This window comes from Nerophis ophidion, linkage group LG16 (assembly GCF_033978795.1).
Source record: "Nerophis ophidion isolate RoL-2023_Sa linkage group LG16, RoL_Noph_v1.0, whole genome shotgun sequence".
Taxonomy (NCBI): Eukaryota; Metazoa; Chordata; class Actinopteri; order Syngnathiformes; family Syngnathidae; genus Nerophis; species Nerophis ophidion.
The window spans coordinates 33229222-33242107 of NC_084626.1; the positions used below are offsets into that span (position 1 = coordinate 33229222).

Consider the following 12886-nt stretch of genomic DNA (forward strand, 5'->3'; position numbering starts at 1 on the left):
GGCGGACAGGGGAACGCTCAATCAGACGAGGCTTTGGAACATGCCTGAGAATCCTCAGGGATGAATTGGACACGATAGCAGTACGGAGGTGATGTATGTGCAGACTAAAGCGCGTATGCATGTACGATGGTTAAGTAATACTACAGTCTATTGATGATGCATAGAAAACTAAATTACTTGTAAAACATGCAGCACTGGACTAACCTATATGATGTTGAAGGAGATGGACAAGACACACGTTCCCCGAGGGGCGAATCAATCTGACAGGTGTTGAGTTCCACAGTGCTTTTCTAGCCAATTTCATCACTTCTTCAAATTAACCTTCACAAGACGAATGAGGGCCGGAATGTGTGACAACCCTATGCATCCCTTTTATAGATCCAGCCATCCAGCACAAAGTGTACCTTCTAATCCGGGGATTCAGTTAGTCTCAGTCTGGTACCTACCAGTCTAATAACTAGGAAACAAAAACTGCATTTTTTTGACAGAAAGGGCGGAGTTTAATTTGTTGTCGTTACCTCAATCTGATAATCTATTAGTCAAAGGATCACTGTAAATGTAAAGATTAAATACATTACTGTATTGTAATTACTGTATGTGATGTCTCGGTCTTATCTCACAGTACAGAAACAACTAAGTCTGACGAGAAAGACTACATGGAACCTAAATTTGGTTATTCTAAGGCCAAGTTAAAGTGCCAATGATTGTCACACACACACTAGGTGTGGCGAAATTTGACCCATCACCCTTGATCTCCCCCTGGGAGGTGAGGGGCAGCCCGGGAATAATTTTTTAGTGATTTTACCCCCAAATCCATCCCTTGAATGCCAAGCAGGGAGGAAATGGGTCCCATTTTTCTAATCTTTGGTATGACTCGAACGGGGTTTGAACTCACAACCTACCGATCTCAGGGCGAACACTCTAACCACTAGGCCACTGAGTAGGTTTATGTATATTACAGGGGTGGGCAACCTTTACCACTCAAAGAGCCATTTTGACCCGTTTCACCTAATAAAGAAGACAATGGGAGCCGCAACCATTCTCGTGAATATCTGCTGATGGTCATCCAGATAACAATAATAAGGGCGTATTAATGAAGCCATTGCCTCTGACGCGTTCTACAACATGTACAAAAAGCTTGCCAGCCCCATGACATATTGTTTGAGGCTTCCGCATACACACATACACGACTGCAAGGCATAGTTGTTCAACAGCCATACAGATTACAATGAAGGTTGTGATACAAACAACTTTAAGATTCTTACTAATATGCGCCACACTGTGAACCCACACCAAACAAGAATGACAAACACATTTCGGGAGAACATCTGCACTGTGAGACAACATAAACACAACAAAACAATTACCCAGAATCCCACGCATCCATGATAAACCTGGCTATATTATACATATTATACACCCCGCTAGCACCAAACACCCCCCCCCCCTGTGCGTCGGTTGAGGTGGGCGGGGGTGTATAATATAGCCTAGTGAAAATCGGAGAATGTTAATCCCGGGTAATGTCCGGTAGAGGTTCGGAGGGGTCGGCGATTATGCAGCTGAGCCACATCAGAGTGGCCAAGGAGCCGCATGCGTCTACGCAGCCGCGGGCTGCCGACCCCAGATGTATAACATTGGGGCCAATTTGAGGTTTTGTGTGTCTATTCATTCCTTCATTCATATTTTTTTTATGCCTTCAGCGACAATCTACATTGTAAATAGTCATGAAAATAAAGAAAACGCATTGAATGAGGAGAAGGTTTGTCCACTTTTGACCTGTACTATATACTTACATCATTTGTATACAAACTTAATGGAGGTATTTGGATGTTTTTAGGGGCTACATAGGCAGAAAGGAACGGCTCCCATAGGCTCCATTGTAAGCGGACTTTTGATCAAATGTATTTAATATTTCCATCCATTTTCTACCGCTTATTCCCATGGACAAGTCGCCACCTCATCGCATGGCCACCACATGCACCTGGGGATAGGTTGATTGGCAACACTAAATTGGCCCTAATGTGTGAATGTGAGTGTGAGTGTGAATGTTGTCTGTCTATCATATAAGAGTCTTCTATATCGAATAAGTCTACTATTTGAAAACAGCCCTACTTCACAGTGAAATTTAAACATAAATTACAATATATCGGTTGGCATAATTTGGTTGAATTAATATATAGCATATGGATGAGACAATAGCATGAACATTACAATAGCACAATATGACATACCATATTTCCTTGAATTGCCGCAGGGCATGTAATATGCGCCTGCCTTGAATTACTGCCGGGTCAAACTCGCTCCCCAAAATTATTAGCGCATGCTTTCTATTACCGCCAGGTCAAATTTGTGACGTTACGAGTGACGCTTCCCCTGTCGTCATTTTCAAAATGGCGGAGGAGTTTTTTTTGCTTGTACTACGTGTGCACCAGGGGTCTTGTTCAACAGCCATACAGATCACACTGAAAGTTGTGATAAAAAACAACTTTAACACTCTTACTAATATGCGCCACACTCTGTGAACCCACACTAAACAAGAATGACAAACATATTTCGGGAGAACATTTCGGTAACACATTATAAACGCAACATAACAATTACCCAGAATGCCATTCATCCATGGCTCTTGGCTATATTATACAACCCGCTAGCACCAAACCCCGACCCCCCCTCCGTGCGTCGGTTGAGGTGGGCGGTGTTGGGGGCGCGTGTATAATATAGCCAAGAGTCATGGATGCATGGCATTCTGGGTAATTGTTATGTTGCGTTTGTATTGTGTTACAGAGCCGATATTCTCCAGAAACGTGTTTGTCATTCTTGTCTGGTTAGGGTTCACAGAGTGGCGCATATTAGTAAGAGTGTTAAAGTTGTTTATATCACAACCTTCAGTGTAACCGGTATGGCTGTTGAGCAAGTATGCCTTGCAATCTCGTACGAGAAGCAGCGAAATGCATGCGTCCGGCCGGCACGCAGATAGCATGGTGTAAAGGCGGGCACGATAACATGTTGTAGACCAGTGGTCCCCAACCACCGGGCCGCAGAAGAATTTTTTACAATTTTTTTTTTTTTTTTCTATTTAAATTTTTTTGTTTACTGCATGCCATTTGTAAGCACAGGGGTGAGAAGAGGGTTTAAAATTATTAGCACCTGCTTACTTTTACCGCATGCCTTGAATAAGCGCAGGAGTGAGAAGAGGTTTTAAATTAATCAGCGCCCCGGCGGCTATTCAAGGAAATACGGTATATTTACTGTTAGAGTCCTGGACTGTGGAAGAAATTGTCCATTCAGCGAGCATTAAATAACTTGTTTTGGGCTGTGGTAATGATTAAGAGCTGCAAACGAATCACTCTGGACAGGACTTGCAGGTAAGAACATGATTTATTCGTGGCAGGTTGCGTAGAGCAAAACAATGAAGCCAGGATGAGTGTGGCGAGAGAGGTGAATAAATAGCTCTCTGATTAGTGGTCGACAACAGGTGAGTGTGCCGGCCACTAACCAGAGGCAGGTGAACCCAATTAATCCCCATGAAAACTCATAAACAAACCCAGAGGTGCACAAACAGGAACTAAGGGAGTCCAAAACTAACAGAGAATAACAAAACATGATCCGGGCCACGGACCATGACATGTACCATCAAGCTTGTTTTCACCATGCAACATTACATTGAAAAAAAATCAAGTCATTTTTATTTTATTTTATGTTGCCAGTGTCTTTATTACCTCCCTGCTTGGCACTCAACATCAAGGGTTGGAATTGGGGGTTAAATCACCAAAAATGATTCCCGGGCGCGACCTCAGCTGCTGCCCACTGCTCCCCTCACCTCCCAGGGGGTGATCAAGGGTGATGGGTCAAATGCAGTGTGTGTGTTATAATCAGTGGCACTTAAACTTTTACTTAACATCATGGGTGGAACACGTTCAGAATAAAAGCACATTCACATCTTGAATTGCCGACCTTTAGTTTTGTCATTATGTGCTCTCAAATTTTAATATGACTATATCAACAATTAGATATGTTTCTGTTTAACAGCCCCCCCCCCCCTTTTTTGTTTCTGTAAGAGTCGTCGGAAATTGGCAGACCCGTCAGCGATCCTGTTCTGTCTCCCTGGAATGTGTGTCTGCTCTTGAATGGGATTGTGCTGAACATCTCATTCTCCATAAAGTATTTCTGATTCTGATTCATTTGGAGTTATTTAGATAGGGTTATAATAAGGCCATGCAGAATAAGGCATTAATAAATACTTAATAATGACTAATTACAAGCCAATATGTTACTAATTTGCATGTTAATAAGCAACTAATTAGTGGTGAATATTTTCCCCATAATAAAGTGTTATCGATTATTTGGATAGTATTTGTGTTCTGGCATTATGTAGTATACACGTGTATACAGTACAGGTATCTCAAATCGTGTGACTGGCTTAGCTGTTTTTTTTTTACAGGAGACATCATGGGGGCCTATTTTTGATACGGTGTGATGCTGACCAAAAAAGATCGAATAACTTTGTGCAGGATACAGCAAGATACTCGACACATGCTGTGATTTACTTCCCAGGTGCTCAATCAAGTTCTGTTGCCTTTCCCAGTTTCATTGACTTCAACATACTGTACGTGTCAAGCTGAGGGCTTAGAGAGCCAGCATGTGGGTACCAGAGATTCAGAGAGGCAGTGTTTGTGCTTCACTGAGGTCCAGTTACTAACAGTCAGTTGGGTGCTTGCTGCAGTTTTAGTCAGCAATGTGACGGATTCACTCTGGACAACACACTATTTTGACTGAAGTAATTGGCCATGTGATCACTGCACCTACAGGATATGAAAATGAATATGTGAAAGAATATGCCTTATTAATTTCCTCGATTTATAAAAGGTTAAATGCATCTGGATGTCTATTGCATACACCAGGGGTCATCAACCTTTTTGAAACCAAGAGCTACTTCTTGGCTACTGATTAATGCGAAGGGCTACCAGTTTGATACACACATAAATAAATTGCCAGAAATAGCCAATTTCCTCAATTTTTTAATAAATAAATCTATATATATATATAAAAAATGGGTATTTCTGTCTGTCAATTCGTCGTACATTTTTTTTCCTTTTACGGAAGGTTTTTTGTTGGGAATAAATGACGAAAAAAAACCTTAATTGAACGGTTTAAATGAGGAGAAAACAAGAAAAAAATTAAAATTAAATTTTGAAACATAGTTTATTTTCAATTTCGACTCTTTAAAATTCAAAATTCAACCGAAAAAAAGAAGAGAAAATCTAGCTAATTTTAATCTTTTTGAAAAAATTAAAACAATAATATATGGAACATCATTAGTAATTTGTCCTGATTAAGATGAACTTTAGAATTTTGATGACATGTTTTGAATAGGTTGAAATCCAATCTGCAGTTTGTTAGAATATATAACAAATTGGACCAAGCTATTTTTCTAACAAAGACAAATCATTATTTCTTCTAGATTTTCCAGAACACAAAATTAAAAGACTTTGTAGATTTGCCAGATTATTCTTTTTGAATTTTAATCATAACTTTTGAAGAAATATTTCACAAATATTCTTCGTCAAAAAAACAGAAGCTAAAATGAAGAATTACATTAAAATGTATTTATTATTCTTTAAAACAACAAAAAATTAATTTACTTGAACATTGATTTAAATTGTCAGAAAAGAAGAGGAAGGAATTTAAAAGGTAAAAAGGTATATGTGTTTAAAAATCCTAAAATAATTTTTAAGGTTGTATTTTTTCTCTAAAATTGTCTTTCTGAAAGTTATACGAAGCTAAGTAAAAAAATTAATGAATTTATTTAAACAAGTGAAGACCAAGTCTTATAAATATTTTCTTGGATTTTCAAATTCTATTTGAGTTTTGTCTCTCTTAGAATTAAAAATGTCGAGCAAAGCGATACCAGCTTGCTGGTAAATAAATCAAATTTTAAAAATAGAGGCAGCTCACTGGTAAGTGCTGCTATTTGAGCAATTTTTAGAACAGGCCAGCGGGCGACTCATCTGGTCCTTACAGGCTACCTGGTGCCTGTGGGCACCGCGTTGGTGACCCCTGGCATACACAGTAGCATGCAAGTAGAAAGTGTTTAGGCACCATCGGCAATAGGTATAAATCCATGCCACCATTATGCGTGCATTTAAATGGTGAATAGTTATACTTGTATAGCGCTTTTCTCCCTTTTTTTTTTTTTAAGGAGCTCAAAGGGCTTTGACACTATTTCCACACACCCATTCACACACTGATGGCGGGTAAACTATTTAAATCAATAGTTTTCAAGCATACATAAAAATCTAACAAACCATCTTCAAAAACATATACTAAACATATTTACAAACTAAAAATTTAAGGTTAACACTTTAGTATGGGGAACATATTGTAAGTAACAAAGCCTTAATTTAGAGTACTTTGGCTAGGGTTAGGGGGTTAGGGCCATGCAGAATATGTCATTAATAAGTACTTAATGATGACTAATTAAGAGCTAAAATGTTACTAATTTGCATGTTAATAAGCAAGTAATTAATGGTGAATATGTGCCACATATTGTAAATGGGTTATACCAGTACAACGCTTTTCTACCTTTTTTTTTAAGGAACTCAAAGCGCTTTGACACTATTTCCACATTCACCCATTCACACACACATTCACACACTGATGGTGGGTCAACTATTTAAATCAATAGTTTTCAAACATGTAAAAATCTAAAAAAAATACCTGCAAAAACGTTTACGGAATAAAAATTTAAGGTAACACTTTAGTATGGGGAACATATTCTAAGTAACAAAGACTCAATGAAGAGTTATTTAGACGGATGGATAAATAAAGTACTATCAATTAAGTAACAACGACTTAATTAAGAGTTCTTCAGATGTATAGATCAATAAAGTACTATCTATCTATCTAAGTAACTCTTAATTAAGTCTTTGTTACTTAGAATATGTTCCCCACACTAAGGTGTTACCTTAAAATTTTATTCCGTAAATAATGTGTTTTGTATACATTTTTGCAGATGGTTTGTTTGATTTTATGTATGCTTGAAAAATATTGATTTATATAGTTTGGACACTAAGGGAACATATTGTAAGTAACAAAGACTTAGTTTAGAGTTATTTGGTTAGGGTGAGGGCCATGCAGAATACATCATTAATAAGTACTTAATAATAACTAATTAAGAGCTCAAATGTTACTAATTTGCATGCTAATAAGCAACTAATTAAAGGTGAATATGTTCTTCATATTGTAAATGGGTTATGCTTGTACAGCGCTTTTCTACCTTTTTTTTAAGGAACTCAAAGCGCTTTGACACTATTTCCACATTCACCCATTCACACACACATTCACACACTGATGGTGGGTCAACTATTTAAATCAATAGTTTTCAAACATGTAAAAATCTAAAAAAAACACCTGCAAAAACGTTTACGGAATAAAAATTTAAGGTAACACTTTAGTATGGGGAACATATTCTAAGTAACAAAGACTCAATGAAGAGTTATTTAGGCAGATGGATCGATAAAGTACTATCAATTAAGTAACAACGACTTAATTAAGAGTTCTTTAGATATATAAATCAATAAAGTACTATTTATCTATCTAAATAACTCTTAATTAAGTCTTTGTTACTTAGAATATGTTCCCCACACTAAAGTGTTACCTTAAAATTTTATTCCGTAAATAATGTGTTTTGTATACATTTTTGCAGATGGTTTGTTTGATTTTATGTATGCTTGAAAAATATTGATTTATATAGTTTGGACACTAAGGGAACATATTGTAAGTAACAAAGACTTAGTTTAGAGTTATTTGGTTAGGGTTAGGGCCATGCAGAATACATCATTAATAAGTACTTAATAATAACTAATTAAGAGCTCAAATGTTACTAATTTGCATGCTAATAAGCAACTAAAGGTGAATATGTTCTCCATATGGTAAATGGGTTATAATAGTAGTTATAAATGGGTTATAATAATAGGTCAACTATTTAAATCAATAGTTTTCAAACATGTAAAAATCTAAAAAAAACACCTGCAAAAACGTTTACGGAATAAAAATTTAAGGTAACACTTTAGTATGGGGAACATATTCTAAGTAACAAAGACTCAATGAAGAGTTATTTAGACGGATGGATCAATAAAGTACTATCAATTAAGTAACAACGACTTAATTAAGAGTTCTTTAGATGTATAGATCAATAAAGTACTATCTATCTACCTAAGTAACTCTTAATTAAGTCTTTGTTACTTAGAATATGTTCCCCACACTAAAGTGTAACCTTAAAATTTTATTCCGTAAATGTGTTTTGTATACATTTTTGCAGATGGTTTGTTTGATTTTATGTATGCTTGAAAAATATTGATTTATATAGTTTGGACACTAAGGGAACATATTGTAAGTAACAAAGACTTAGTTTAGAGTTATTTGGTTAGGGTGAGGGCCATGCAGAATACATCATTAATAAGTACTTAATAATAACTAATTAAGAGCTCAAATGTTACTAAGTTGCATGCTAATAAGCAACTAATTAAAGGTGAATATGTTCTTCATATTGTAAATGGGTTATGCTTGTACAGTGCTTTTCTACCTTTTTTTTTAAGGGACTCAAAGCGCTTTGACACTATTTCCACATTCACCAATTCACACACACATTCACACACTGATGGCGGGTCAACTATTTAAATCAATAGTTTTCAGCATATATAAAAATCAAACAAACCATCTGCAAAAACGTATACAAAACTTATTAACAGAATAACAATTTAAGGTAACACTTTAGTTTGGGGAACATTTTCTAAATAACAAAGACTTAATTAAGAGTTATTTAGATATATAGATAGATAGTACTTTATTTGAAGACTTAAGAGTTATTTAGATGGATAGATAGTACTTTATTGGTCTATCTAAATAACTCTTAATTAAGTCTTTGTTATTTAGAATATGTTCCCCATACTAAAGTGTTACTTTAAATTTGAATTTTTTAAATAATGTGTTTTGAATACGTTTTTGCAGATGGTTTGTTTGATATCTATATATGCTTGAAAACTATTGATTTAAATAGTTTGGACACTAAGGGAACATATTGTAAGTAACAAATACTTGGTTTAGAGTTATTTGGTTATGGTGAGGGGGTTAGGGCCATCCAGAATATGTCATTAATAAGTACTTAATAATGACTAAGTAAGAGCCAAAATGTTACTAATTTGCATATTAAGAACAAACTAATTAATGGTGAATTTGTTCCCCAGATGGTAAATGGTTATACTTGTACAGCACTTTTCTACCTTTTTTTTTTTAAAGGAACTCCAAGCGCTTTGACACTATTTCCACATTCACACACACATTCACATACTGACGGCGTACTAAAGTGTTACCAAATTTAAATATTGTACAACCATTACGGGCTTTCAACAGTACATGTTGTGGCATTCTGACAGAGGCACACAGAGTCTGAGACTCTTTTTGCAACGTCATCGACAATCTTAACACGCCGACCCCAATGCTCAATTCCCAGGCCTAAATCTCAAGGTTGCACATACATTGTTATGTCGCTCTCCACACCTGCAAAAACACTTCCTCAGTATGTACCAGTGACACTCGGGCTGGGATGCATTTTAACAACACTGGAATTCTCAACATTAACATAACACGAGGAGGCTGTCGATGAATGTAAACTTGAGTGACGGAAATAACCTCACCGTGTGTGAAGTACAGTGGTTCCTTGCCGGATGAGCGTAATTGGCTCTGTGATGGAGTTGGAAACACTACCATTTAACTTGTAACTTGCTTTTTTTTTTAAAAACAAAAACAAAAAACCGCTACAACATTCTAGGTAACAGATACATCAAAAACAATGCAATAAATGTACCGTATTTTCCGCACTATAAGGCGCACCTAAAAACCTAAAATTTTCTCAAAAGCTGTCAGTGCGCCTTATAATCTGGTGCGCCTTATATATGGACCAATATTGAGCCACAACAGGTTTCACAACTACGGTAAGCACCCGCCGATTTCATTTTCCCCCGTAGAAGAAGCGCGCGGTGCATGCCGGGATATGTGACTGCGCCAGGTGTGCCGTTTTCATTTCCATTTGGGTGTTTATGTAAAGACCCCAAAATGTCTCCTATTGAGAGACATGATTTCAGGAAATCAAGAATTGTCACTGAACTGCTAGACAACAGCAGCGACACTGACTTTATTAACGACATCTCGAAAAAGGTCTGCAAAATACAAACCCCGTTTCCATATGAGTTGGGAAATTGTGTTGGATGTAAATATAAATGGAATACAATGATTTGCAAATCCTTTTCAACCCATATTCAGTTGAATATGCTACAAAGACAACATATTTGATGTTCGAACTGATAAACTTTTTTTTTTTTTGCAAATAATAATTAACTTAGAATTTCATGGCTGCAACATGTGCCAAAGTAGTTGGGAAAGGGCATGTTCACCACTGTGTTACATCACCTTTTCTTTTAACAACACTCAATAATCGTTTGGGAACTGAAGAAACTAATTGTTGAAGCTTTGAAAGTGGAATTCTTTCTCATTCTTGTTTTTTGTAGAGCTTCGGTCGTTCAACAGTCCGGAGTCTCACTGTCGTATTTTACGCTTCATAATGCGCCACACATTTTCAATGGGAGACAGGTCTGGACTGCAGGCGGGCCAGGAAAGTACCAGCACTCTTTTTTTAACGAAGCCACGCTGTTGTAATCCGTGCTGAATGTGGCTTGGCATTGCCTTGCTGAAATAAGCAGGGGCGTCCATGAAAAAGACGGCGCATGGATGGCAGCATATGTTGTTCCAAAACCTGTATGTACCTTTCAGCATTAGTGGTGCCTTCACAGATGTGTAAGTTACCCATGCCTTGGGCACTAATGCATCCCCATACCATCACAGATGCTGGCTTCTGAACTTTGCATTGATAACAGTCTGGATGGTTTGCTTCCCCTTTGGTCCGGATGACACTATGTCGAATATTTCAAAAAACAATTTGAAATGTGGACTCGTCAGACCACAGAAGACTTTTCCACTTTGCATCAGTCCATCTTAGATGATCTCGGGCCCAGAGAAGCCGGCGGCGTTTCTGGATGTTGTTGATAAATGGCTTTCGCTTTGTATAGTAGAGCTTTAACTTGCACTTACAGATGTAGCGACCAACTGTAGTTACTGACAGTGGTTTTCTGAAGTGTTCCTGAGCCCATGTGGTGATATCCTTTAGAGATTAATGTTTTTTTATACAGTGCTGTCTGAGGGATTGAAGGTCATAGTCATTCAATGTTGGTTTCCGGCCATGGGGCTTACGTGGAGTGAATTCTCCAGATTCTCTGAACCTTTTGATGATATTATGGACCGTAGATGTTGAAATCCCTAAATTTCTTGCAATTGCACTTTGAGAAACGTTGTTCTTAAACTGTTTGACTATTTGCTCACGCAGTTGCGGACAAAGGAGTGTACATCGCCCCATCCTTTCTTGTGAAAGACTGAGCATTTTTTGGGAAGCTGTGTCTATACCCAATCACGGCACCCACCTGTTCCCAATTAGCCTGCACACCTGTGGGATGTTCCAAAAAAATGTTTGATGAGTATTCCTCAACTTTATCAGTATTTATTGCCACCTTTCCCAACTGCTTTGTCATGTGTTGCTGGCATCTAATTCTAAATTCTCAAGTTAATGATTATTTGCAGAAAAAAAAATGTTTATCAGTTTGAACATCAAATATGTTGTCTTTGTAGCATATTCAACTGAATATGGGTTGAAAATGATTTGCAAATCATTGTATTCCGTTTATATTTACATCTAACAAAATTTCACAACTCATATGGAAACGGGGTTCGTATACTTTACATATTACTGCCGTGGTTTAAAACGTACTGTACCTAAATTGTTCACATTATACACTGGACTCCAGCTTTCATCCATTACAAGCGCATGACTCCAATGCATTGCAAACAAACCTGCAGGGAAGAAAATAAAAATAAGTAGAGCCCCACCTTTGTCATGGCTGACAAATACAAATAATTAGTCGCAATACAAGTGAAAAATAGGCAAAGAAATTAATCACACAGACAGCTCATTTTCCTTTGAGCACACTGTGATAGTTATGCTCTTTCAGTCCCAGATTGTTTGCCTGACTGAACAAAAGTCTCTTCCATAGCCAGCACCGTATTTAGGGCTTGAATAATATTCTGCACACTGGGAACGAACGCCATTATCGTGATAGGTTGTTCTTATTCTTTCTGGCCTGCATAGCTTGTGTTTACAACACAAGGGACCGGGCACTTCCCACAGGGCCCCCGCTTCAGGAGGCCTGGTGTGATTTCGCCGTCCAAAATAGCCCTCTACTGGATTCTCATGTTCACAGGACACTCTTGTGATTTAAAGTTGCAAGGGTCCCGAAGGCTGAAAGGATATACAGAGTATCTGACGTGTGATAACCAATGTAAGTATTAACGTAAATGTGATTGAGGCATTAGGTTTACATCTCAAGCCCTCATAAACAGGGGCCCAGGCTTGAACCATGTTTTTATTTTTATTTAATTATTGATTTGTATTTATTTTTTATTTATTTTATTTTAATCTTTTATTTTTTTCTCCCATTCCCCCCCACTTGTTTACCTGTATCTCACCTTTTTTGTAAAGGGCTCAGCGATCCTGTTCTGTCTCCCTGTAATGTTTGTCTGATCTTGAATGGGATTGTGCTGAAAATTTTAATTCCCCCTCGGGGATTAATAAAGTTTGTCTGATTCTGATTCTGAATCTGATATGTTGTATGTAGTGTTGTCCCAATAGCGATAGTTTGGTATTGGTACCAAAATTATTTTGATACTTTTCGGTACTTTTCTAAACAAAGGGAATCACAAAAAAAAATGCATTATTGGCTTT

The 12886-nt window shown here is 37.3% G+C and overlaps 1 protein-coding gene across 2 annotated transcripts in view; it reads right to left on the reverse strand.

Annotated features, from left to right (window-relative positions):
• Positions 1-12886, reverse strand: part of suclg2 (succinate-CoA ligase GDP-forming subunit beta) — a 225093-nt gene that overhangs the window by 102639 nt on the left and 109568 nt on the right. The window contains exon 10 of one of the 2 annotated variants that reach the window (XM_061874947.1): positions 11908-11958. The exons of the other annotated variant lie outside the window; for it this stretch is intronic. Coding sequence (XP_061730931.1) covers positions 11923-11958 — 36 coding nt within the window. The 3' untranslated portion in view covers positions 11908-11922. Of the gene's footprint in view, positions 1-11907; positions 11959-12886 lie in introns of those variants that run through there. 2 annotated transcript variants of the gene reach the window in all.